This window comes from Anopheles marshallii, chromosome 3, assembly GCF_943734725.1.
Source record: "Anopheles marshallii chromosome 3, idAnoMarsDA_429_01, whole genome shotgun sequence".
Classification (NCBI taxonomy): Eukaryota; Metazoa; Arthropoda; class Insecta; order Diptera; family Culicidae; genus Anopheles; species Anopheles marshallii.
Genome location: NC_071327.1, coordinates 54,530,733 through 54,557,402, shown reverse-complemented (window position 1 = coordinate 54,557,402; position 26,670 = coordinate 54,530,733). Strand labels below are relative to the sequence as shown.

Below are 26,670 nucleotides of genomic sequence, written 5' to 3'. Positions count from 1 at the left end.
CCGACCAGGGGATTGCAGGAACATTTTTAATTGAAGGTTCATTCATTAGCTTTAGCTTAGTTCAATTCTAGTCCATGTCGATGATTGTTCGAATTTTAGCCACCAGCTGACATAAGCATTCCAATAAACATGCCAATCGCAAAAGGTTCCAAACTTTCGTTACGCTAGTCGAACGGATGTCGTCATCGCATTCCACTGTACGTGACGTTGCGTCATTTACCAGATTGTCGCCATTGTGCGAGAATCGGGACCGCTGGCGTCGAGTTGCTGTGAAGGGTTCGCGCCGCAAATGGCTTTCCTGTCTGCGATCGTACGACCGGATCGAATCCCTTCGCTTATCGTCGTAAAATAAAGCGACCGTCTCTGGATGGTTTAGTTTTCCGGCGCGTCTATGTCGCCAGTATTTTTCTTTGTCTGAAATTCTTCACGTGCCTGCTTCCGGTGTGTGATGTGTGGCTGGGTCGGGTCGGCCCGAGCACAAAATTTGCTGATCGCATAGAAAATGTGCTCCACATCTCTGAGCGTCATCTACGTGTGTTTTTCTACATTTGGGGTTCGGAGACGGTTCCCCCATTCGGGGCTCAATTATTTTTTTCTTGAAATTTATTTTCTACTTAGACGAAGCATGACGTAACAATAACAAATAATTCTTCTACGATGTGTTGTCCCAATCACTCTTCATGGTTGTAACAATTTGGTATGTTTGTCTACTTTCAGAACCGTCCTAAACTGTTCTTACTCGTCGCAAGAAACGGTCTTCCCTTCATCGGACAGTTGAAACGTTCAAACTCCCTGTGCACCAGCTCCGACTTATTGCCCACGAGATCGATCAGATTGTTCCAGTAGCTGTTCGCCGCGATCGCGTGTCCCCGTTGGCTGAAATGGAAACAGTCGACCGAGGCGATGCCTGCATCGGTGTCACCGTTCTGGAGCGTAGGCAGCGTCAGATGCTCCGGAAATGGTTGATAGTTAACGACGAAATCGGAGTCACTGGAGGACTCGTCCCGCTCGGCGACGGTCTGCTGTACTCGGTTCCACTGCTTCATGATACGCTCCAGCCGCGGTTGGAAGGACTCAAACCGTGCTCCAAACACACAGGAACATTCGAACGAATGGGTGGTAACGCACGACGCTGGCTTCGGGATGAACGTTCTCAAGATGCTAACATCTGCATGCAGTTGAAGGGAAGGGAAGGGAAGGGAAGATGAACGGAAACGGAAAGAGAAGAGGGAGATTCTTTCAATATTATTTGTTTTCCAACATATATGCTATTAATCGCATGCTTACTGATTGTTGCCACAATATTAACCATAGTTCTAGGCAGATACTTGCGAAGTAGTCTCAAGATTTCCAGCAAATTTTGCTCATGTTGGTAGAGTGCTTTCTCGGGCTTGGGCAGGTAGCAGATGCGGCTACAGAAATCATTATGTCCGATGAGAATAGTTATCAGCTTCCAATGATTTTGGATATCGACCGTTCGATCCGACTGCATACGTTTGATGAGATTTCTCGCTTGGTGCGGCAGATCCTGACTCATGCCGCCTATTTCGGCCACATCAAATCTGTGGCCCAGAAATCAAAATTAAGAAAACAGTATAGAAGGGACTATTTTGCCAATGCGTTCAATTACCTTGACTCCCTGTCGATGGATAGACTGTCGCCAACGACATAACCATTCAGGTTCGGATTGAACACCTTTAGTATGTTCGGTAGGGTTAGATATTGACGCCAGGTACCCTGTCCTCCGATGCACCACGACAGGCCCCGATTCTCGATGACCAGCTCGAGAATTCCGGTTGCCAGCACTCCGGTGGCGGCGGTTAGCGAATCACCGAGAGCCGCTATCACGTCGATGTCTCCAGGACGTAGCTCGTGAACCGAGATAGGAACTTTGGAGCTCCGCATGCCTTCCGTAGGACAGGGAAAAGCTTGCTCAGATGGTACGGGAGATTGCACTTTCTGTATCAGGAATAGGAAGGCGAATGATTAGGAGAGAAATTCGAGCATGGCAAGATCTTGTCGGTAGAAATGTTCCTAGATTGACATACCCCTTGCGAGCGAGCTTGATTTAATCGGTCCGAATTTGGACCGACGTTGTCAAACAGAAAGTTGTGTATCTTCCGATAGAGCGTTATAAAAGGAGGATCATCGAGAAAGGACACTTCCTCCTGAGCGATCGTAGCGTCTATGGTGCTCAATAATAGCAGTAGCGACAGGGACAATGGTAGAACATGCATTCTGAATTGGAAAAATGCGTTTTACGTTGTTATATGTTTATCTTACTCACAATTACTTACATGAATGATGTTTGTTTTTAGTTAAAAGGAATCAGCTCAAAATCATCCAACCGATTTCGATCGCCACGAAGATCGTCTACGAAGAACGTAAAGGAAACTTTCAGGCAGTGGCAGTCGAGGCACGTCCTCGCGTTGCTTCTGTTGGAACAGTGAATTCCGTTTTGAAATCGGTTGTGAAATGAACCCGAGCTTTTATAGTATCTCTAAGTGTCACTTGCGCTTGCCGTGACGACACAAGGACGACAGATAAATAATCTTCATATTGTACTTTAACGTTTTATCAACACATTACTTGATTATTGATGTCGCAATCAAAAAGCGATTGGTTTTAACTACAAACTAAACCGCACGATGCGGAACAAGGACGATTTATATGAAGAAGCGTCACACTATTCCAAACATGGTTTACTTACACAATGCATTATCCACATCGCAAACAGAAAGCGATGTTTTCGTTCTAATGTACGAACATATCTATCAATGGGTATGTTTAAAAAAAATTACACGCGTCGCCATTACTAACCAATAGAGCTTTCTGCTTGTTTTAAACAAATGATCATGTCTTGCGTTTTATTTAACAATCCCAAAGAATTTCTTCCGAAAGTCGTCATAGCGTTTTCGGATGTAAACATCGTGGGCAGCTGAGAAATATTTGGGACAACACACCACCATCGTTAAATTAAGTACATTCTTTTTACGAGTGAAGCGACACGCGAGGTACGCGAATTCGAGATACGCGAATTCCAAAATATAGATAATTTGTGTAATTGAATTGTAATGTAATTGTAATTGAAATGAAGTTTGTATTTGTCAAATTTCAAATTTACCCAAAACTACGTTACATTTTGATATTAAAAATATTAGTTTTGTTAAAAATGTACTCTATTTGACGAAATAAACGTGAAAATATCAATTATTAGTGTGCTTCGTAATGTGAAATGAAGAAATTGATCATTGAATACCAACTATAAACGATATTATAACGAGAATTCGAGTTACGCGAATATCTCTGGCACGCATTATTTGCGTAACTCGGAAAAAGACTGTGAACGGATTTGCAGATTTCGGATTATTTTCTTGTGTTGTAATATTTACCGGACTTGCAGTTGATGTAGCGTAGTAAAGGAGAGGATGTTTTATTTCGTGGCACCCGTATTTATAAAAATTGTTTTTTGAGTGCCCCTGGCGCTCACTTTCCGACAGTTGACGAAACTGAACGAAACCGATCGTCAACTGTCAACTTCCTGCTTGCGGTGTTATTTTGCGTGAACAGACTGTATAAAAATCTTATTTTTTATTGAGATGTTCCTGTGGATGTACATGCATGAGAACGTATGATGAAGGATCCTATCCGTTACGCATATCTTAAGAACCTACAACGAGTAGCGAAATGATCTATAAATCGATTGGTGCATTGATAGCCATAATCTCCTGTCCAATCCACCCGTCCCGACCACGTGTACGTGTGTGTATAGATTTAATATCACATTTAGATAAGGTGCGCTTTCCTCCAGGTGCGGTGCAGTACCCGTTGTCCTTAGCTATTGCCGGGCGTACGCAGAAATGGCACGTCCGCACTAGGACACTTGAACAGCGTGAATTCTCTCTCCCAGTTCATCGATTTACCCCCAACCGGTTCAAGCATATTATGCCACAGTGCGTTCGAGGCCAAGGCGTACCCTTTCTGGCTGTGATGAAAGCAGTTCAGCGGCATGTACGTGAAGTCCGTATCACCGTTCGGTGTCTCCGGGAAGGTAAGGTTCACGGTGAACATCAGTCAGTCGGTCGCGGCATTGTGACAGCGGCTGCTGAATGGCGGATGACAACCGCTAGTTGACATTCGCCACGGGTCACCCTGTGCTTTGGTACCATTCGGTTCGGAAGGCGCAAAACGATCAGTTGAAACGCAAGAGCTCTGTCGCATTATCGAAGTGCCAGTCGTCGAACGCAGTGCTCCAGTGAAGGGAACTCTCCAATACAGTGAGCCTTCCGTTAAGGTGTGTGAAAGTGTATTTTACCAAAATAACTTCAAGAAATCATTGGTATTCCGGCCAAAAATCATAAACTTTCAGTGAAAACGTGTAATTTGTTTGAAAATGGCGCAAAACCCTCGTGACCAACAAAGTGCTAAGAATATTCTGAACCTCAATGATGTCCTTTGTCCGTTGTGTCGTTATGTAAGAGAGCTGCGAGAGCAAAATCGGCATGCTGAAGCGAGCTGTTGGTTGGAGCTGGTTGGTCGACATTTGCAGGGATTGACCCATGCAGATGATAACTACCGTACCCATGGAGGACGGCACCGTAATGTCAGATCGCACCGCCGTTCAAACGCTCGAGGAACCCTGTTGGTGGCATCGGGCGGCCAGCCCCAGGTACGTCTAGTACGTTCCCGCCGAAATCCGACTATCTACTGGTTAGACGTTGCAAGCGCACCAGCTACAGGCCGGGCATGTACTGCCTGTGTTAACAGTGGAAAAGGCCAAGCTACGGTACTTACACCAGGGGTTGGTGCAAAACAGCGGACGGCAGCTGCTGCACGCTCAGGTTTCGGAGCCCCGGCTGGCAATGTTCCAGCTACTCCACGTCCGGGTTCTGTACGACCGGCTGGCGATATTGCAGCTACTCCACGTTGTAGTTCTGTACGACCGGCTGGCGATATTCCGGCTGCTCCACGTTCGGGTTCTGTACGACCGGCTGGCGATATTCCAGCTATTCCACGCTCGGGTTCTGTTGCATCAGCTGGTAATATTCCAGCTACACCACGTTCGGGTTCTGTTGCATCGGCTGGTAATATTCCAGCTACACCACGTTGTGGTTCTGTTGCATCGGCTGGTAATATTCCAGCTACACCACGTACAGGTACAGTTCCAGCGGTGGATATTACAATCCACCCGGTCCAACGTCAGACGGCACCGCAATGGAGATTGTATCCAAATTCTGCCTTGCAAGAACAAGCCGAGGTGTATTGGATTGTCGATGAAACGCTGACAGCTCCCGGAAGACGCTATCATACCGAGGGGCGTGAACCACCACAATCACCGAATCAGGTCCCACCGACAAACGAAGATCCGTTGGTCGTTCATGATTATGACGATGACCAGCCGAGAGAAGGTAAGTGACTTCACGATTTGTGGAGTTTAATGCACTTTAGAAAAACAATTGCCAGGGGTCCTTTTTGTCATAATCTCTTCTTTGGCTTTGCATCACTGGTTTACATGCTTTCTTCGTGGCTTGACTCCTGTTGAGGGTTTCCGTCCGGAACACTCGCAGTTCCTGTGCGATATTAAATGTTTGCATCCGCAGGTGTCAAGTGTTCCATGTTCTGCATCCACCGCATCCGCGTTACCTGGTATTGAGACCACGTTGGATGGTGATGACCACATTGGACGTTGGCCGACCAGGGGATTGCAGGAACATTTTTAATTGAAGGTTCATTCATTAGCTTTAGCTTAGTTCAATTCTAGTCCATGTCGATGATTGTTCGAATTTTAGCCACCAGCTGACATAAGCATTCCAATAAACATGCCAATCGCAAAAGGTTCCAAACTTTCGTTACGCTAGTCGAACGGATGTCGTCATCGCATTCCACTGTACGTGACGTTGCGTCATTTACCAGATTGTCGCCATTGTGCGAGAATCGGGACCGCTGGCGTCGAGTTGCTGTGAAGGGTTCGCGCCGCAAATGGCTTTCCTGTCTGCGATCGTACGACCGGATCGAATCCCTTCGCTTATCGTCGTAAAATAAAGCGACCGTTTCTGGATCGTTTAGTTTTCCGGCGCGTCTATGTCGCCAGTATTTTTCTTTGTCTGAAATTGTTCACGTGCCTGCTTCCGGTGTGTGATGTGTGGCTGGGTCGGGTCGGCCCGAGCACAAAATTTGCTGATCGCATAGAAAATGTGCTCCACATCTCTGAGCGTCTGTGCACTACGTGTGTTTTTTCTACATTTGGGGTTCGGTGATGTTTCCCCCATTCGGGGCTCAATTATTTTTTTCTTGAAATTTATTTTCTACTTAGAAGAAGCATGACGTAACAATAACAAATAATTCTTCTACGATGTGTTGTCCCAATCACTCTTCATGGTTGTAACAATCTGGTATGTTTGTCTATTTTCAGAACCGTCCTAAACTGTTCTTACTCGTCGCAAGAAACGGTCTTCCCTTCGTCGGACAGTTGAAACGTTCAAACTCCCTGTGCACCAGCTCCGACTTATTGCCCACGAGATCGATCAGATTGTTCCAGTAGCTGTTCGCCGCGATCGCGTGTCCCCGTTGGCTGAAATGGAAACAATCGACCGAGGCGATGCCTGCATCGGTGTCACCGTTCTGGAGCGTAGGCAGCGTCAGATGCTCCGGAAATGGTTGATAGTTAACGACGAAATCGGAGTCACTGGAGAACTCGTCCCGCTCGGCGACGGTCTGCTGTACTCGGTTCCACTGCTTCATGATACGCTCCAGCCGCGGTTGGAAGGACTCAAACCGTGCTCCAAACACACAGGAACACTCGAACGAATGGGTGGTAACGCACGACGCTGGCTTCGGGATGAACGTTCTCAAGATGCTAACATCTGCATGCAGTTGAAGGGAAGGGAAGGGAAGGGAAGATGAACGGAAACGGAAAGAGAAGAGGGAGATTCTTTCAATATTATTTGTTTTCCAACACATATGTTATTAATCGCATGCTTACTGATTGTTGCCACAATATTAACCATAGTTCTAGGCAGATACTTGCGAAGTAGTCTCAAGGTTTCCAGCAAATTTTGCTCATGTTGGTAGAGTGCTTTCTCGGGCTTGGGCAGGTAGCAGATGCGGCTGCAGAAATCATTATGTCCGATGAGAATAGTTATCAGCTTCCAATGATTTTGGATATCGACCGTTCGATCCGACTGCATACGTTTGATGAGATTTCTCGCTTGGTGCGGCAGATCCTGACTCATGCCGCCTATTTCGGCCACATCAAATCTGTGGCCCAGAAATCAAAATTAAGAAAACAGTATAGAAGGGACTATTTTGCAAATAGGAAGCCAATGCGTTAAATTACCTTGACTCCCTGTCGATGGATAGACTGTCGCCAACGACATAACCATTCAGGTTCGGATTGAACACCTTTAGTATGTTCGGTAGGGTTAGATATTGACGCCAAGTACCCTGTCCTCCGATGCACCACGACAGGCCTCGATTCTCGATGACCAGTTCGAGAATTCCGGTTGCCAGCACTCCGGTGCCGGCGGTTAGCGAATCACCGAGAGCCGCTATGACGTCGATGTCTCCAGGACGTAGTTCGTGAACCGAGATAGGAACTTTGGAGCTTGCTTGCTCAGATGGTACGGGAGATTGTACTTTCTGTATCAAGAATAAGAAGGCGAATGATCAGGAGGGAAATTCGAGCATGGCAAGATCTTGTCGGTAGAAATGTTCCTAGATAGACATACCCCTTGCGAGCGAGCCTGATTTAATCGGTCCGAATTTGGACCGACATTGTCAAACAGAAAGTTGTGTATCTTCCGATAGAGCGTTATAAATGGAGGATCATCGAGAAAGGACACTTCCTCCTGAGCGATCGTAGCGTCATTGGTGTTCAATAATAGCAGTAGCGACAGGGACAATGGTAGAACATCCATTCTGCATTGGAAAAATGCGTTTTACGTTGTTATATGTTTCTCTTACTCACAATTACTTACATGAATGATGTTTGCTTTTAGTTATAAGGAATCAGCTCAAAATCATCCAACCGATTTCGGTCGCCACGAAGATCGTCTACGAAGAACGTAAAGGAAACTTTAAGACAGAGGCAGTCGAGGCACGTCCTCGCGTTGCTTCTGTTGGAACAGTGAATTCCGTTTTGAAATCGGTTGTGAAATGAACCCGAGCTTTTATAGTATCACTAAGTGTCACTTGCGCTTGCCATGCGGCACAAGGACGACAGATAAATAATCTTCATATTGTACTTTAACGTTTTATCAACACAATACTTGATTATTGATGTCGCAATCAAAAAGCGATTGGTTTTAACTACAAACTAACCCGCACGATGCGGAACAAGGACGATTTATATGAAGAAGCGTCATACTATTCCAAACATGGTTTACTAACACAAAGCATTATCCATAGCGCAAACAGAAAGCGATGTTTTAGTTATAATGTACGAACATATCTATCAATGAGTATGTTTAAAAAAAATTACACGCGTCGCCATTACTAACCAATAAAGCTTTCTGCTTGTTTTAAACAAATGATCATGTCTTGCGTTTTATTGAACAATCACAAAGAATTTCTTCCGAAAGTCGTCATAGCGTTTTCGGATGTAAACATCCTGGGCAGCTGAGAAATACTTGGGACAACACACCACCATCGTTAAATTAAGTACAGTCTTTTTACGAGTGAAGCGACACTGGAGTTACTCGAATTTGAGATACGCGAATCCCAAAATTTAGACAGTTTGTGTAATTGAATTGTAATGTAATTGTAATTGAATTGAAGTTTGTATTTGTCAAAATTCAAATTTGCTCAAAACTACGTTACATTTTGATGTTAAAAGTATAAATTTTGATAAAAATGTACTCTATTTGACGAAATAAACATGAAAATATCAATTATTAGTGTGCTTCGTAATGAGAAAAGAAGAAATGGATCATTGAATATTAACTATAAACGATATTATGAAGAGAATTCGAGTTACGCGAATATTTCTGGCACGCATTATTCGCGTAACTCAGAAAAGACTGTGAACGGATTTGCAGATTTCGGATTATTTTCTTGTGTTGTAATATTTACCGGACTTGCAGTTGATGTAGCGTAGAAAAAGAGAGGATGTTTTATTTCGTGGCACCCGTATTTATAAATTTTGTTTTTTGAGTGCAACTGACACTCACTTTCCGACAGTTGACGAAACTGAACGAAATCGATCGTCAACTGTCAACTTCCTGCTTGCGGTGTTATTTTGCGTGAACAGACTGTATAAAAATCTTATTTTTAAATGAGATGTTCCTATGGATGTACATGCATAAGTACGTATGAAGAAGGATCCTATCCGTTACGCATATCTTAAGAACCTACAACGAGTAGCGAAATGATCTTTATTTCGATTGGTGCATTGATAGCCTTAATCTCCTGTCCAATCCACCCGTCCCGACCACGTGTACGTGTGTGTATAAATTTAATATCACATTTAGATAAGGTGCGCTTTCCTCCAGGTGCGGTGCAGTACCCGTTGTCCGTAGCTATTGCCGGGCGTACGCAGAAATGGCACGTCCGCGCTAGGACACTTGAACAGCGCGAATTCTCTCTCCCAGTTTATCGATTTTCCCCCAACCGGTTCAAGCATATTATTCCACAGTGCATTCGAGGCCAAGGCGTACCCTTTCTGGCTGAGATGAAAGCAGTCCAGCGACATGTACGTGAAGTCCGCATCACCGTTCGGTGTCTCCGGGAAGGTAAGGTTCACGGTGAACATCAGTCAGTCAGTCGCGGCATTGTGACAGCGGCTGCTGAATAGCGGATGACAACCGCTAGTTGACATTCGCCACGGGTCACCCTGTGCTTTGGTACCATTCGGTTCGGAAGGCGCAGAACGATCAGTTGAAACGCAAGAGCTCTGTCGCATTATCGAAGTGCCAGTCGTCGAACGCAGTGCTCCAGTGAAGTGAACTCTCCAATACAGTGAGCCTTCCGTTAAGGTGTGTGAAAGTGTATTTCACCAAAATAACTTCAAGAAATCATTGGTATTCCGACAAAAAATCATAAACTTTCAGTGAAAACGTGTAATTTGTTTGAAAATGTCGCAAAACCCTCGTGACCAACAAAGTGCTAAGGATATTCTGAACCTCAATGATGTCCTTTGTCCGTTGTGTCGTCATGTAAGAGAACTGCGAGAGCAAAATCGGCATGCTGAAGCGAGCAGTTGGTTGGAGCTGGTTGGTCGACATTTGCAGGAATTGACCCATGCAGATGATAACTACCGTACCCATGGAGGACGGCACCGTAATGGCAGATCGCACCGCCGTTCAAACGCTCGAGAAACCCTGTTGGTGGCATCGGGCGACCAGCCCCAGGTACGTCTAGTACGTTCCCGCCGAAATCCGACTATCTACTGGTTAGACGTTGCAAGCGCACCAGCTACAGGCCGGGCATGTACTGCCTGCGTTAACAGTGGAAAAGGCCAAGCTACGGTACTTACACCAGGGGTTGGTGCAAAACAGCGGACGGCAGCTGCTGCACGCTCAGGTTTCGGAGCCCCGGCTGGCAATGTTCCAGCTACTCCACGTTCGGGTTCTGTACGACCGGCTGGCGATATTCCGGCTACCCCACGTTCTGGTTCTGTACGACCGACTGGCGATATTCCGGCTGCTCCACGTTCGGGTTCTGTACGACCGGCTGGCGATATTCCAGCTACTCAACGTTCGGGTTCTGTTACACCGACTGGCGATATTCCGGCTGTTCCACGTTCTGGTTCTGTACGACCGACTGGCGATATTCCGGCTGCTCCACGTTCGGGTTCTGTACGACCGGATGGCGATATTCCAGCTACTCCACGTTGTGGTTCTGTTGCACCGGCTGGTAATATTCCAGTTATTCCACGTTCGGGTTCTGTACGACCGGATGGCGATATTCCAGCTACACCACGTTCGGGTTCTGTTGCATCGGCTGGTAATATTCCAGCTACACCACGTTGTGGTTCTGTTGCATCGGCTGGTAATATTCCGGCTGCTCCACGTTCGGGTTCTGTGCGACCGGATGGCGATATTCCAGCTACTCAACGTTCGGGTTCCGTACGACCGGCTGGTAATATTCCAGCTACTCAACGTTCGGGTTCTGTTGCATCGGCTGGTAATATTCCAGTTATTCCACGTTCGGGTTCTGTACGACCGGATGGCGATATTCCAGCTACACCACGTTCGGGTTCTGTTGCATCGGCTGGTAATATTCCAGCTACACCACGTTGTGGTTCTGTTGCATCGGCTGGTAATATTCCGGCTGCTCCACGTTCGGGTTCTGTGCGACCGGATGGCGATATTCCAGCTACTCAACGTTCGGGTTCCGTACGACCGGCTGGTAATATTCCAGCTACTCAACGTTCGGGTTCTGTTGCATCGGCTGGTAATATTCCAGCTACACCACGTACAGGTACAGTTCCAGCGGTGGATATTACAATCCACCCGGTCCAACGTCAGACGGCACCGCAATTGAGATTGTATCCAAATTCTGCCTTGCAAGAACAAGCCGAGGTGTATTGGATTGTCGATGAAACGCTGACAGCTCCCGGAAGACGCTATCATACCCAGGGCCGTGAACCACCACAATCACCGAATCAGGTCCCACCGACAAACGAAGATCCTTTGGTCGTTCATGATTATGACGATGACCAGCCGAGAGAAGGTAAGTGACTTCTCGATTTGCGAAGTTTTATGTACTTTAGAAAAAACTATTGCTAGGGGTCCTTTTTGTCATAATCTCTTCTTTGGCTTTGCATCACTGGTTTACATGCTTTCTTCGTGGCTTGACTCCTGTTGAGGGTTTCCGTCCGGAACACTCGTAGTTCCTGTGCGATATTAAATGTTTGCATCCGCAGGTGTCAAGTGTTCCTGATTCCGCATCCACCGCATCCGCGCTACCTGGTATTGAGACCACGTTGGATGGTGATGACCACATTGGACGTTGGCCGACCAGGGGATTGCAGGAACATTTTTAATTGAAGGTTCATTCATTAGCTTTAGCTTAGTTCAATTCTAGTCCATGTCGATGATTGTTCGAATTCTAGCCACCAGCTGACATAAGCATTCCAATAAAAATGGCAATCGCAGAAGGTTCCAAACTTTCGTTACGCTAGTCGAACGGATGGCGTCATCGCATTCCACTGTACGTGACGTTGCGTCATTTACCAGATTGTCGCCATTGTGCGAGAATCGGGACCGGTGGCGTCGAGTTGCTGTGAAGGGTTCGCGCCGCAAATGGCTTTCCTGTCTGCGATCGTACGACCGGATCGAATCCCTTCGCTTATCGTCGTAAAATAAAGCGACCGTTTCTGGATGGTTTAGTTTTCCGGCGCGTCTATGTCGCCAGTATTTTTCTTTGTCTGAAATTCTTCACGTGCCTGCTTCCGGTGTGTGATGTGTGGCTGGGTCGGGTCGGCCCGAGCACAAAATTTGCTGATCGCATAGAAAATGTGCTCCACATCTCTGAGCGTCTGTGCACTACGTGTGTTTTTTCTACATTTGGGGTTCGGTGATGTTTCCCCCATTCGGGGCTCAATTATTTTTTTTCTTGAAATTTATTTTCTACTTAGAAGAAGCATGACGTAACAATAACAAATAATTCTTCTACGATGTGTTGTCCCAATCACACATCTTCATGGTTGTAACAATTTGGTATGTTTTGTCTACTTTCAGAACCGTCCTAAACTGTTCTTACTCGTCGCAAGAAACGGTCTTCCCTTCATCGGACAGTTGAAACGTTCAAACTCCCTGTGCACCAGCTCCGACTTATTGCCCACGAGATCGATCAGATTGTTCCAGTAGCTGTTCGCCGCGATCGCGTGTCCCCGTTGGCTGAAATGGAAACAGTCGACCGAGGCGATGCCTGCATCGGTGTCACCGTTCTGGAGCGTAGGCAGCGTCAGATGCTCCGGAAATGGTTGATAGTTAACGACGAAATCGGAGTCACTGGAGAACTCGTCCCGCTCGGCGACGGTCTGCTGTACTCGGTTCCACTGCTTCATGATACGCTCCAGCCGCGGTTGGAAGGACTCAAACCGTGCTCCAAACACACAGGAACACTCGAACGAATGAGTGGTAACGCACGACGCTGGCTTCGGGATGAACGTTCTCAAGATGCTAACATCTGCATGCAGTTGAAGGGAAGATGAACGGAAACGGAAAGAGAAGAGGGAGATTCTTTCAATATTATTTGTTTTCCAACATATATGCTATTAATCGCATGCTTACTGATTGTTGCCACAATATTAACCATAGTTCTAGGCAGAGACTTGCGAAGTAGTCTCAAGGTTTCCAGCAAATTTTGCTCATGTTGGTAGAGTGCTTTCTCGGGCTTGGGCAGGTAGCAGATGCGGCTACAGAAATCATTATGTCCGATGAGAATAGTTATCAGCTTCCAATGATTTTTGATATCGACCGTTCGATCCGACTGCATACGTTTGATGAGATTTCTCGCTTGGTGCGGCAGATCCTGACTCATGCCGCCTATTTCGGCCACATCAAATCTGTGGCCCAGAAATCAAAATTAAGAAAACAGTATAGAAGGGACTATTTTGCAAGTGGGAAGCCAATGCGTTCAATTACCTTGACTCCCTGTCGATGGATAGACTGTCGGCAACGACATAACCATTCAGGTTCGGATTGAACACCTTCAGTATGTTCGGTAAAGTTAGATATTGACGCCAGGTACCTTGTCCTCCGATGCACCACGACAGGCCTCGATTCTCGATGACCAGCTCGAGAATTCCGGTTGCCAGCACTCCGGTGCCGGCGGTTAGCGAATCACCGAGTGCCGCTATCACGTCGATGTCTCCAGGACGTAGCTCGTGAACCGAGATAGGAACTTTGGAGCTACGCATGCCTTCCGTAGGACAGGGAAAAGCTTGCTCAGATGGTACGGGAGATTGCACTTTCTGTATCAGGAATAGGAAGGCGAATGATTAGGAGAGAAATTCGAGCATGGCAAGATCTTGTCGGTAGAAATGTTCCTAGATTGACATACCCCTTGCGAGCGAGCTTGATTTAATCGGTCCGAATTTGGACCGACGTTGTCAAACAGAAAGTTGTGTATCTTCCGATAGAGCGTTATAAAAGGAGGATCATCGAGAAAGGACACTTCCTCCTGAGCGATCGTAGCGTCTATGGTGCTCAATAATAGCAGTAGCGACAGGGACAATGGTAGAACATGCATTCTGAATTGGAAAAATGCGTTTTACGTTGTTATATGTTTATCTTACTCACAATTACTTACATGAATGATGTTTGTTTTTAGTTAAAAGGAATCAGCTCAAAATCATCCAACCGATTTCGATCGCCACGAAGATCGTCTACGAAGAACGTAAAGGAAACTTTCAGACAGTGGCAGTCGAGGCACGTCCTCGCGTTGCTTCTGTTGGAACAGTGAATTCCGTTTTGAAATCGGTTGTGAAATGAACCCGAGCTTTTATAGTATCTCTAAGTGTCACTTGCGCTTGCCGTGACGACACAAGGACGACAGATAAATAATCTTCATATTGTACTTTAACGTTTTATCAACACATTACTTGATTATTGATGTCGCAATCAAAAAGCGATTGGTTTTAACTACAAACTAAACCGCACGATGCGGAACAAGGACGATTTATATGAAGAAGCGTCACACTATTCCAAACATGGTTTACTTACACAATGCATTATCCACATCGCAAACAGAAAGCGATGTTTTCGTTCTAATGTACGAACATATCTATCAATGGGTATGTTTAAAAAAAATTACACGCGTCGCCATTACTAACCAATAAAGCTTTCTGCTTGTTTTAAACAAATGATCATGTCTTGCGTTTTATTTAACAATCCCAAAGAATTTCTTCCGAAAGTCGTCATAGCGTTTTCGGATGTAAACATCGTGGGCAGCTGAGAAATATTTGGGACAACACACCACCATCGTTAAATTAAGTACATTCTTTTTACGAGTGAAGCGACACGCGAGGTACGCGAATTCCAAAATATAGATAATTTGTGTAATTGAATTGTAATGTAATTGTAATTGAAATGAAGTTTGTATTTGTCAAATTTCAAATTTACCCAAAACTACGTTACATTTTGATATTAAAAATATTAGTTTTGTTAAAGATGTACTCTATTTGACGAAATAAACGTGAAAATATCAATTATTAGTGTGCTTCGTAATGTGAAATGAAGAAATTGATCATTGAATACCAACTATAAACGATATTATAACGAGAATTCGAGTTACGCGAATATCTCTGGCACGCATTATTCGCGTAACTCAGAAAAGACTGTGAACGGATTTGCAGATTTCGGATTATTTTCTTGTGTTGTAATATTTACCGGACTTGCAGTTGATGTAGCGTAGTAAAGGAGAGGATGTTTTATTTCGTGGCACCCGTATTTATAAAAATTGTTTTTTGAGTGCCCCTGGCGCTCACTTTCCGACAGTTGACGAAACTGAACGAAACCGATCGTCAACTGTCAACTTCCTGCTTGCGGTGTTATTTTGCGTGAACAGACTGTATAAAAATCTTATTTTTTATTGAGATGTTCCTGTGGATGTACATGCATGAGAACGTATGATGAAGGATCCTATCCGTTACGCATATCTTAAGAACCTACAACGAGTAGCGAAATGATCTATAAATCGATTGGTGCATTGATAGCCATAATCTCCTGTCCAATCCACCCGTCCCGACCACGTGTACGTGTGTGTATAGATTTAATATCACATTTAGATAAGGTGCGCTTTCCTCCAGGTGCGGTGCAGTACCCGTTGTCCGTAGCTATTGCCGGGCGTACGCAGAAATGGAACGTCCGCACTAGGACACTTGAACAGCGTGAATTCTCTCTCCCAGTTCATCGATTTTCCCCCAACCGGTTCAAGCATATTATTCCACAGTGCGTTCGAGGCCAAGGCGTACCCTTTCTGGCTGAGATGAAAGCAGTCCAGCGACATGTACGTGAAGTCCGCATCACCGTTCGGTGTCTCCGGCAAGGTAAGGTTCACGGTGAACATCAGTCAGTCAGTCGCGGCATTGTGACAGCGGCTGCTGAATAGCGGATGACAACCGCTAGTTGACATTCGCCACGGGTCACCCTGTGCTTTGGTACCATTCGGTTCGGAAGGCGCAGAACGATCAGTTGAAACGCAAGAGCTCTGTCGCCGAACGTCGTGCTCCAGTGAAGTGAACTCTCCAATACAGTGAGCCTTCCGTTAAGGTGTGTGAAAGTGTATTTTACCAAAATAACTTCAAGAAATCATTGGTATTCCGGCCAAAAATCATAAACTTTCAGTGAAAACGTGTAATTTGTTTGAAAATGGCGCAAAACCCTCGTGACCAACAAAGTGTGAAGGATATGCTAAACCTCAATGATGTCCTTTGTCCGTTGTGTCGTTATGTAAGAGAGCTGCGAGAGCAAAATCGGCATGCTGAAGCGAGCAGTTGGTTGAAGCTGGTTGGTCGACATTTGCAGGAATTGACCCATGCAGATGATAACTACCGTACCCATGGAGGACGGCACCGTAATGGCAGATCGCACCGTCGTTCAAACGCTCGAGGAACCCTGTTGGTGGCATCGTGCGACCAGCCCCAGGTACGTCTAGTACGTTCCCACCGAAATCCGACTATCTACTGGTTAGACGTTGCAAGCGCACCAGCTACAGGCCGGGCATGTACTGCCTGTGTTAACAGTGGAAAAGGCCAAGCGACGGTACTTACACCAGGGGTTGGTGCAAAAAAGCGGACGGCAGCTGCTGCACGATCAGGCTTCGGAGCCCCGGCTGGCAATGTTCCAGCTACTCCACGTTCGGGTACTGTACGACCGGTTGGCGATATTCCGGTTGCTCCACGTTCGGGTTCTGTTACATCGGCTGGCAATGTTCCAGCTACTCCACGTCCGGGTTCTGTACGACCGGCTGGCGATATTGCAGCTACTCCACGTTGTAGTTCTGTACGACCGGCTGGCGATATTCCGGCTGCTCCACGTTCGGGTTCTGTACGACCGGCTGGCGATATTCCAGCTATTCCACGCTCGGGTTCTGTTGCATCAGCTGGTAATATTCCAGCTACACCACGTTCGGGTTCTGTTGCATCGGCTGGTAATATTCCAGCTACACCACGTTGTGGTTCTGTTGCATCGGCTGGTAATATTCCAGCTACACCACGTACAGGTACAATTCCAGCGGTGGATATTACTACAATCCACCCGGTCCAACGTCAGACGACACCGCAATTGAGATTGTATCCAAATTTTGCCTTGCAAGAACAAGCCGAGGTGTATTGGATTGTCGATGAAACGCTGACAGCTCCCGGAAGACGCTATCATACCGAGGGGCGTGAACCACCACAATCACCGAATCAGGTCCCACCGACAAACGAAGATCCTTTGGTCGTTCATGATTATGACGATGACCAGCCGAGAGAAGGTAAGTGACTTCTCGATTTGCGAAGTTTTATGTACTTTAGAAAAACAATTGCCAGGGGTCCTTTTTGTCATAATCTCTTCTTTGGCTTTGCATCACTGGTTTACATGCTTTCTTCGTGGCTTGACTCCTGTTGAGGGTTTCCGTCCGGAACACTCGCAGTTCCTGTGCGATATTAAATGTTTGCATCCGCAGGTGTCAAGTGTTCCATGTTCTGCATCCACCGCATCCGCGTTACCTGGTATTGAGACCACGTTGGATGGTGATGACCACATTGGACGTTGGCCGACCAGGGGATTGCAGGAACATTTTTAATTGAAGGTTCATTCATTAGCTTTAGCTTAGTTCAATTCTAGTCCATGTCGATGATTGTTCGAATTTTAGCCACCAGCTGACATAAGCATTCCAATAAACATGCCAATCGCAAAAGGTTCCAAACTTTCGTTACGCTAGTCGAACGGATGTCGTCATCGCATTCCACTGTACGTGACGTTGCGTCATTTACCAGATTGTCGCCATTGTGCGAGAATCGGGACCGCTGGCGTCGAGTTGCTGTGAAGGGTTCGCGCCGCAAATGGCTTTCCTGTCTGCGATCGTACGACCGGATCGAATCCCTTCGCTTATCGTCGTAAAATAAAGCGACCGTCTCTGGATGGTTTAGTTTTCCGGCGCGTCTATGTCGCCAGTATTTTTCTTTGTCTGAAATTCTTCACGTGCCTGCTTCCGGTGTGTGATGTGTGGCTGGGTCGGGTCGGCCCGAGCACAAAATTTGCTGATCGCATAGAAAATGTGCTCCACATCTCTGAGCGTCATCTACGTGTGTTTTTCTACATTTGGGGTTCGGAGACGGTTCCCCCATTCGGGGCTCAATTATTTTTTTCTTGAAATTTATTTTCTACTTAGACGAAGCATGACGTAACAATAACAAATAATTCTTCTACGATGTGTTGTCCCAATCACTCTTCATGGTTGTAACAATTTGGTATGTTTGTCTACTTTCAGAACCGTCCTAAACTGTTCTTACTCGTCGCAAGAAACGGTCTTCCCTTCATCGGACAGTTGAAACGTTCAAACTCCCTGTGCACCAGCTCCGACTTATTGCCCACGAGATCGATCAGATTGTTCCAGTAGCTGTTCGCCGCGATCGCGTGTCCCCGTTGGCTGAAATGGAAACAGTCGACCGAGGCGATGCCTGCATCGGTGTCACCGTTCTGGAGCGTAGGCAGCGTCAGATGCTCCGGAAATGGTTGATAGTTAACGACGAAATCGGAGTCACTGGAGGACTCGTCCCGCTCGGCGACGGTCTGCTGTACTCGGTTCCACTGCTTCATGATACGCTCCAGCCGCGGTTGGAAGGACTCAAACCGTGCTCCAAACACACAGGAACATTCGAACGAATGGGTGGTAACGCACGACGCTGGCTTCGGGATGAACGTTCTCAAGATGCTAACATCTGCATGCAGTTGAAGGGAAGGGAAGGGAAGGGAAGATGAACGGAAACGGAAAGAGAAGAGGGAGATTCTTTCAATATTATTTGTTTTCCAACATATATGCTATTAATCGCATGCTTACTGATTGTTGCCACAATATTAACCATAGTTCTAGGCAGATACTTGCGAAGTAGTCTCAAGATTTCCAGCAAATTTTGCTCATGTTGGTAGAGTGCTTTCTCGGGCTTGGGCAGGTAGCAGATGCGGCTACAGAAATCATTATGTCCGATGAGAATAGTTATCAGCTTCCAATGATTTTGGATATCGACCGTTCGATCCGACTGCATACGTTTGATGAGATTTCTCGCTTGGTGCGGCAGATCCTGACTCATGCCGCCTATTTCGGCCACATCAAATCTGTGGCCCAGAAATCAAAATTAAGAAAACAGTATAGAAGGGACTATTTTGCCAATGCGTTCAATTACCTTGACTCCCTGTCGATGGATAGACTGTCGCCAACGACATAACCATTCAGGTTCGGATTGAACACCTTTAGTATGTTCGGTAGGGTTAGATATTGACGCCAGGTACCCTGTCCTCCGATGCACCACGACAGGCCCCGATTCTCGATGACCAGCTCGAGAATTCCGGTTGCCAGCACTCCGGTGGCGGCGGTTAGCGAATCACCGAGAGCCGCTATCACGTCGATGTCTCCAGGACGTAGCTCGTGAACCGAGATAGGAACTTTGGAGCTCCGCATGCCTTCCGTAGGACAGGGAAAAGCTTGCTCAGATGGTACGGGAGATTGCACTTTCTGTATCAGGAATAGGAAGGCGAATGATTAGGAGAGAAATTCGAGCATGGCAAGATCTTGTCGGTAGAAATGTTCCTAGATTGACATACCCCTTGCGAGCGAGCTTGATTTAATCGGTCCGAATTTGGACCGACGTTGTCAAACAGAAAGTTGTGTATCTTCCGATAGAGCGTTATAAAAGGAGGATCATCGAGAAAGGACACTTCCTCCTGAGCGATCGTAGCGTCTATGGTGCTCAATAATAGCAGTAGCGACAGGGACAATGGTAGAACATGCATTCTGAATTGGAAAAATGCGTTTTACGTTGTTATATGTTTATCTTACTCACAATTACTTACATGAATGATGTTTGTTTTTAGTTAAAAGGAATCAGCTCAAAATCATCCAACCGATTTCGATCGCCACGAAGATCGTCTACGAAGAACGTAAAGGAAACTTTCAGGCAGTGGCAGTCGAGGCACGTCCTCGCGTTGCTTCTGTTGGAACAGTGAATTCCGTTTTGAAATCGGTTGTGAAATGAACCCGAGCTTTTATAGTATCTCTAAGTGTCACTTGCGCTTGCCGTGACGACACAAGGACGACAGATAAATAATCTTCATATTGTACTTTAACGTTTTATCAACACATTACTTGATTATTGATGTCGCAATCAAAAAGCGATTGGTTTTAACTACAAACTAAACCGCACGATGCGGAACAAGGACGATTTATATGAAGAAGCGTCACACTATTCCAAACATGGTTTACTTACACAATGCATTATCCACATCGCAAACAGAAAGCGATGTTTTCGTTCTAATGTACGAACATATCTATCAATGGGTATGTTTAAAAAAAATTACACGCGTCGCCATTACTAACCAATAGAGCTTTCTGCTTGTTTTAAACAAATGATCATGTCTTGCGTTTTATTTAACAATCCCAAAGAATTTCTTCCGAAAGTCGTCATAGCGTTTTCGGATGTAAACATCGTGGGCAGCTGAGAAATATTTGGGACAACACACCACCATCGTTAAATTAAGTACATTCTTTTTACGAGTGAAGCGACACGCGAGGTACGCGAATTCGAGATACGCGAATTCCAAAATATAGATAATTTGTGTAATTGAATTGTAATGTAATTGTAATTGAAATGAAGTTTGTATTTGTCAAATTTCAAATTTACCCAAAACTACGTTACATTTTGATATTAAAAATATTAGTTTTGTTAAAAATGTACTCTATTTGACGAAATAAACGTGAAAATATCAATTATTAGTGTGCTTCGTAATGTGAAATGAAGAAATTGATCATTGAATACCAACTATAAACGATATTATAACGAGAATTCGAGTTACGCGAATATCTCTGGCACGCATTATTTGCGTAACTCGGAAAAAGACTGTGAACGGATTTGCAGATTTCGGATTATTTTCTTGTGTTGTAATATTTACCGGACTTGCAGTTGATGTAGCGTAGTAAAGGAGAGGATGTTTTATTTCGTGGCACCCGTATTTATAAAAATTGTTTTTTGAGTGCCCCTGGCGCTCACTTTCCGACAGTTGACGAAACTGAACGAAACCGATCGTCAACTGTCAACTTCCTGCTTGCGGTGTTATTTTGCGTGAACAGACTGTATAAAAATCTTATTTTTTATTGAGATGTTCCTGTGGATGTACATGCATGAGAACGTATGATGAAGGATCCTATCCGTTACGCATATCTTAAGAACCTACAACGAGTAGCGAAATGATCTATAAATCGATTGGTGCATTGATAGCCATAATCTCCTGTCCAATCCACCCGTCCCGACCACGTGTACGTGTGTGTATAGATTTAATATCACATTTAGATAAGGTGCGCTTTCCTCCAGGTGCGGTGCAGTACCCGTTGTCCTTAGCTATTGCCGGGCGTACGCAGAAATGGCACGTCCGCACTAGGACACTTGAACAGCGTGAATTCTCTCTCCCAGTTCATCGATTTACCCCCAACCGGTTCAAGCATATTATGCCACAGTGCGTTCGAGGCCAAGGCGTACCCTTTCTGGCTGTGATGAAAGCAGTTCAGCGGCATGTACGTGAAGTCCGTATCACCGTTCGGTGTCTCCGGGAAGGTAAGGTTCACGGTGAACATCAGTCAGTCGGTCGCGGCATTGTGACAGCGGCTGCTGAATGGCGGATGACAACCGCTAGTTGACATTCGCCACGGGTCACCCTGTGCTTTGGTACCATTCGGTTCGGAAGGCGCAAAACGATCAGTTGAAACGCAAGAGCTCTGTCGCATTATCGAAGTGCCAGTCGTCGAACGCAGTGCTCCAGTGAAGGGAACTCTCCAATACAGTGAGCCTTCCGTTAAGGTGTGTGAAAGTGTATTTTACCAAAATAACTTCAAGAAATCATTGGTATTCCGGCCAAAAATCATAAACTTTCAGTGAAAACGTGTAATTTGTTTGAAAATGGCGCAAAACCCTCGTGACCAACAAAGTGCTAAGAATATTCTGAACCTCAATGATGTCCTTTGTCCGTTGTGTCGTTATGTAAGAGAGCTGCGAGAGCAAAATCGGCATGCTGAAGCGAGCTGTTGGTTGGAGCTGGTTGGTCGACATTTGCAGGGATTGACCCATGCAGATGATAACTACCGTACCCATGGAGGACGGCACCGTAATGTCAGATCGCACCGCCGTTCAAACGCTCGAGGAACCCTGTTGGTGGCATCGGGCGGCCAGCCCCAGGTACGTCTAGTACGTTCCCGCCGAAATCCGACTATCTACTGGTTAGACGTTGCAAGCGCACCAGCTACAGGCCGGGCATGTACTGCCTGTGTTAACAGTGGAAAAGGCCAAGCTACGGTACTTACACCAGGGGTTGGTGCAAAACAGCGGACGGCAGCTGCTGCACGCTCAGGTTTCGGAGCCCCGGCTGGCAATGTTCCAGCTACTCCACGTCCGGGTTCTGTACGACCGGCTGGCGATATTGCAGCTACTCCACGTTGTAGTTCTGTACGACCGGCTGGCGATATTCCGGCTGCTCCACGTTCGGGTTCTGTACGACCGGCTGGCGATATTCCAGCTATTCCACGCTCGGGTTCTGTTGCATCAGCTGGTAATATTCCAGCTACACCACGTTCGGGTTCTGTTGCATCGGCTGGTAATATTCCAGCTACACCACGTTGTGGTTCTGTTGCATCGGCTGGTAATATTCCAGCTACACCACGTACAGGTACAGTTCCAGCGGTGGATATTACAATCCACCCGGTCCAACGTCAGACGGCACCGCAATGGAGATTGTATCCAAATTCTGCCTTGCAAGAACAAGCCGAGGTGTATTGGATTGTCGATGAAACGCTGACAGCTCCCGGAAGACGCTATCATACCGAGGGGCGTGAACCACCACAATCACCGAATCAGGTCCCACCGACAAACGAAGATCCGTTGGTCGTTCATGATTATGACGATGACCAGCCGAGAGAAGGTAAGTGACTTCACGATTTGTGGAGTTTAATGCACTTTAGAAAAACAATTGCCAGGGGTCCTTTTTGTCATAATCTCTTCTTTGGCTTTGCATCACTGGTTTACATGCTTTCTTCGTGGCTTGACTCCTGTTGAGGGTTTCCGTCCGGAACACTCGCAGTTCCTGTGCGATATTAAATGTTTGCATCCGCAGGTGTCAAGTGTTCCATGTTCTGCATCCACCGCATCCGCGTTACCTGGTATTGAGACCACGTTGGATGGTGATGACCACATTGGACGTTGGCCGACCAGGGGATTGCAGGAACATTTTTAATTGAAGGTTCATTCATTAGCTTTAGCTTAGTTCAATTCTAGTCCATGTCGATGATTGTTCGAATTTTAGCCACCAGCTGACATAAGCATTCCAATAAACATGCCAATCGCAAAAGGTTCCAAACTTTCGTTACGCTAGTCGAACGGATGTCGTCATCGCATTCCACTGTACGTGACGTTGCGTCATTTACCAGATTGTCGCCATTGTGCGAGAATCGGGACCGCTGGCGTCGAGTTGCTGTGAAGGGTTCGCGCCGCAAATGGCTTTCCTGTCTGCGATCGTACGACCGGATCGAATCCCTTCGCTTATCGTCGTAAAATAAAGCGACCGTTTCTGGATCGTTTAGTTTTCCGGCGCGTCTATGTCGCCAGTATTTTTCTTTGTCTGAAATTGTTCACGTGCCTGCTTCCGGTGTGTGATGTGTGGCTGGGTCGGGTCGGCCCGAGCACAAAATTTGCTGATCGCATAGAAAATGTGCTCCACATCTCTGAGCGTCTGTGCACTACGTGTGTTTTTTCTACATTTGGGGTTCGGTGATGTTTCCCCCATTCGGGGCTCAATTATTTTTTTCTTGAAATTTATTTTCTACTTAGAAGAAGCATGACGTAACAATAACAAATAATTCTTCTACGATGTGTTGTCCCAATCACTCTTCATGGTTGTAACAATCTGGTATGTTTGTCTATTTTCAGAACCGTCCTAAACTGTTCTTACTCGTCGCAAGAAACGGTCTTCCCTTCGTCGGACAGTTGAAACGTTCAAACTCCCTGTGCACCAGCTCCGACTTATTGCCCACGAGATCGATCAGATTGTTCCAGTAGCTGTTCGCCGCGATCGCGTGTCCCCGTTGGCTGAAATGGAAACAATCGACCGAGGCGATGCCTGCATCGGTGTCACCGTTCTGGAGCGTAGGCAGCGTCAGATGCTCCGGAAATGGTTGATAGTTAACGACGAAATCGGAGTCACTGGAGAACTCGTCCCGCTCGGCGACGGTCTGCTGTACTCGGTTCCACTGCTTCATGATACGCTCCAGCCGCGGTTGGAAGGACTCAAACCGTGCTCCAAACACACAGGAACACTCGAACGAATGGGTGGTAACGCACGACGCTGGCTTCGGGATGAACGTTCTCAAGATGCTAACATCTGCATGCAGTTGAAGGGAAGGGAAGGGAAGGGAAGATGAACGGAAACGGAAAGAGAAGAGGGAGATTCTTTCAATATTATTTGTTTTCCAACACATATGTTATTAATCGCATGCTTACTGATTGTTGCCACAATATTAACCATAGTTCTAGGCAGATACTTGCGAAGTAGTCTCAAGGTTTCCAGCAAATTTTGCTCATGTTGGTAGAGTGCTTTCTCGGGCTTGGGCAGGTAGCAGATGCGGCTGCAGAAATCATTATGTCCGATGAGAATAGTTATCAGCTTCCAATGATTTTGGATATCGACCGTTCGATCCGACTGCATACGTTTGATGAGATTTCTCGCTTGGTGCGGCAGATCCTGACTCATGCCGCCTATTTCGGCCACATCAAATCTGTGGCCCAGAAATCAAAATTAAGAAAACAGTATAGAAGGGACTATTTTGCAAATAGGAAGCCAATGCGTTAAATTACCTTGACTCCCTGTCGATGGATAGACTGTCGCCAACGACATAACCATTCAGGTTCGGATTGAACACCTTTAGTATGTTCGGTAGGGTTAGATATTGACGCCAAGTACCCTGTCCTCCGATGCACCACGACAGGCCTCGATTCTCGATGACCAGTTCGAGAATTCCGGTTGCCAGCACTCCGGTGCCGGCGGTTAGCGAATCACCGAGAGCCGCTATGACGTCGATGTCTCCAGGACGTAGTTCGTGAACCGAGATAGGAACTTTGGAGCTTGCTTGCTCAGATGGTACGGGAGATTGTACTTTCTGTATCAAGAATAAGAAGGCGAATGATCAGGAGGGAAATTCGAGCATGGCAAGATCTTGTCGGTAGAAATGTTCCTAGATAGACATACCCCTTGCGAGCGAGCCTGATTTAATCGGTCCGAATTTGGACCGACATTGTCAAACAGAAAGTTGTGTATCTTCCGATAGAGCGTTATAAATGGAGGATCATCGAGAAAGGACACTTCCTCCTGAGCGATCGTAGCGTCATTGGTGTTCAATAATAGCAGTAGCGACAGGGACAATGGTAGAACATCCATTCTGCATTGGAAAAATGCGTTTTACGTTGTTATATGTTTCTCTTACTCACAATTACTTACATGAATGATGTTTGCTTTTAGTTATAAGGAATCAGCTCAAAATCATCCAACCGATTTCGGTCGCCACGAAGATCGTCTACGAAGAACGTAAAGGAAACTTTAAGACAGAGGCAGTCGAGGCACGTCCTCGCGTTGCTTCTGTTGGAACAGTGAATTCCGTTTTGAAATCGGTTGTGAAATGAACCCGAGCTTTTATAGTATCACTAAGTGTCACTTGCGCTTGCCATGCGGCACAAGGACGACAGATAAATAATCTTCATATTGTACTTTAACGTTTTATCAACACAATACTTGATTATTGATGTCGCAATCAAAAAGCGATTGGTTTTAACTACAAACTAACCCGCACGATGCGGAACAAGGACGATTTATATGAAGAAGCGTCATACTATTCCAAACATGGTTTACTAACACAAAGCATTATCCATAGCGCAAACAGAAAGCGATGTTTTAGTTATAATGTACGAACATATCTATCAATGAGTATGTTTAAAAAAAATTACACGCGTCGCCATTACTAACCAATAAAGCTTTCTGCTTGTTTTAAACAAATGATCATGTCTTGCGTTTTATTGAACAATCACAAAGAATTTCTTCCGAAAGTCGTCATAGCGTTTTCGGATGTAAACATCCTGGGCAGCTGAGAAATACTTGGGACAACACACCACCATCGTTAAATTAAGTACAGTCTTTTTACGAGTGAAGCGACACTGGAGTTACTCGAATTTGAGATACGCGAATCCCAAAATTTAGACAGTTTGTGTAATTGAATTGTAATGTAATTGTAATTGAATTGAAGTTTGTATTTGTCAAAATTCAAATTTGCTCAAAACTACGTTACATTTTGATGTTAAAAGTATAAATTTTGATAAAAATGTACTCTATTTGACGAAATAAACATGAAAATATCAATTATTAGTGTGCTTCGTAATGAGAAAAGAAGAAATGGATCATTGAATATTAACTATAAACGATATTATGAAGAGAA

General features: G+C 45.7%; 5 protein-coding genes across 5 annotated transcripts; all 5 read right to left on the bottom strand.

The window, feature by feature from the left end:
- Positions 1-713: 713 nt before the first annotated feature.
- LOC128712833 (phospholipase B1, membrane-associated-like) lies at positions 714-2,237 on the bottom strand. Its single transcript, XM_053807703.1, has 4 exons — positions 2,049-2,237; positions 1,631-1,959; positions 1,288-1,562; positions 714-1,168 (listed from the first exon to the last, which is right to left on the bottom strand). The coding sequence occupies exons 1-4, from the start codon at positions 2,235-2,237 to the stop codon at positions 714-716; spliced, it is 1,248 nt and encodes a 415-aa protein (XP_053663678.1).
- A 4,171-nt stretch (positions 2,238-6,408) lies between these two features.
- On the bottom strand, positions 6,409-7,916 carry LOC128712832 (phospholipase B1, membrane-associated-like). The gene is made up of 4 exons (XM_053807702.1): positions 7,728-7,916; positions 7,337-7,638; positions 6,983-7,257; positions 6,409-6,863 (listed from the first exon to the last, which is right to left on the bottom strand). The coding sequence occupies exons 1-4, from the start codon at positions 7,914-7,916 to the stop codon at positions 6,409-6,411; spliced, it is 1,221 nt and encodes a 406-aa protein (XP_053663677.1).
- Positions 7,917-12,676: 4,760 nt separating this feature from the next.
- LOC128712830 (phospholipase B1, membrane-associated-like) lies at positions 12,677-14,196 on the bottom strand. The gene is made up of 4 exons (XM_053807701.1): positions 14,008-14,196; positions 13,590-13,918; positions 13,236-13,510; positions 12,677-13,131 (listed from the first exon to the last, which is right to left on the bottom strand). Exons 1-4 carry the CDS (start codon positions 14,194-14,196, stop codon positions 12,677-12,679), a joined length of 1,248 nt encoding a protein of 415 aa, XP_053663676.1.
- Positions 14,197-18,419: 4,223 nt separating this feature from the next.
- LOC128712829 (phospholipase B1, membrane-associated-like) lies at positions 18,420-19,943 on the bottom strand. The gene is made up of 4 exons (XM_053807700.1): positions 19,755-19,943; positions 19,337-19,665; positions 18,994-19,268; positions 18,420-18,874 (listed from the first exon to the last, which is right to left on the bottom strand). Exons 1-4 carry the CDS (start codon positions 19,941-19,943, stop codon positions 18,420-18,422), a joined length of 1,248 nt encoding a protein of 415 aa, XP_053663675.1.
- Positions 19,944-24,114: 4,171 nt separating this feature from the next.
- On the bottom strand, positions 24,115-25,622 carry LOC128712828 (phospholipase B1, membrane-associated-like). The gene is made up of 4 exons (XM_053807699.1): positions 25,434-25,622; positions 25,043-25,344; positions 24,689-24,963; positions 24,115-24,569 (listed from the first exon to the last, which is right to left on the bottom strand). Exons 1-4 carry the CDS (start codon positions 25,620-25,622, stop codon positions 24,115-24,117), a joined length of 1,221 nt encoding a protein of 406 aa, XP_053663674.1.
- Positions 25,623-26,670: the final 1,048 nt, after the last annotated feature.

Bases quoted from the DNA above. Each gene is read 5' to 3' on its own strand.
- LOC128712833 (XM_053807703.1), bottom strand. From the start codon at position 2,237: ATGCATGTTCTACCATTGTCCCTGTCGCTACTGCTATTATTGAGCACC. The intron at 1,960-2,048 runs GTATGTCAATCT...TTCCTGATACAG, and splicing joins ATCAAGCTCGCTCGCAAGGG to AAAGTGCAATCTCCCGTACC. The intron at 1,563-1,630 runs GTAATTGAACGC...TCTGGGCCACAG, and splicing joins TCCATCGACAGGGAGTCAAG to ATTTGATGTGGCCGAAATAG.
- LOC128712832 (XM_053807702.1), bottom strand. From the start codon at position 7,916: ATGGATGTTCTACCATTGTCCCTGTCGCTACTGCTATTATTGAACACC. The intron at 7,639-7,727 runs GTATGTCTATCT...TTCTTGATACAG, and splicing joins ATCAGGCTCGCTCGCAAGGG to AAAGTACAATCTCCCGTACC. The intron at 7,258-7,336 runs GTAATTTAACGC...TCTGGGCCACAG, and splicing joins TCCATCGACAGGGAGTCAAG to ATTTGATGTGGCCGAAATAG.
- LOC128712830 (XM_053807701.1), bottom strand. From the start codon at position 14,196: ATGCATGTTCTACCATTGTCCCTGTCGCTACTGCTATTATTGAGCACC. The intron at 13,511-13,589 runs GTAATTGAACGC...TCTGGGCCACAG, and splicing joins TCCATCGACAGGGAGTCAAG to ATTTGATGTGGCCGAAATAG. The intron at 13,132-13,235 runs GTAAGCATGCGA...AACTGCATGCAG, and splicing joins TAATATTGTGGCAACAATCA to ATGTTAGCATCTTGAGAACG.
- LOC128712829 (XM_053807700.1), bottom strand. From the start codon at position 19,943: ATGCATGTTCTACCATTGTCCCTGTCGCTACTGCTATTATTGAGCACC. The intron at 19,269-19,336 runs GTAATTGAACGC...TCTGGGCCACAG, and splicing joins TCCATCGACAGGGAGTCAAG to ATTTGATGTGGCCGAAATAG. The intron at 18,875-18,993 runs GTAAGCATGCGA...AACTGCATGCAG, and splicing joins TAATATTGTGGCAACAATCA to ATGTTAGCATCTTGAGAACG.
- LOC128712828 (XM_053807699.1), bottom strand. From the start codon at position 25,622: ATGGATGTTCTACCATTGTCCCTGTCGCTACTGCTATTATTGAACACC. The intron at 24,964-25,042 runs GTAATTTAACGC...TCTGGGCCACAG, and splicing joins TCCATCGACAGGGAGTCAAG to ATTTGATGTGGCCGAAATAG. The intron at 24,570-24,688 runs GTAAGCATGCGA...AACTGCATGCAG, and splicing joins TAATATTGTGGCAACAATCA to ATGTTAGCATCTTGAGAACG.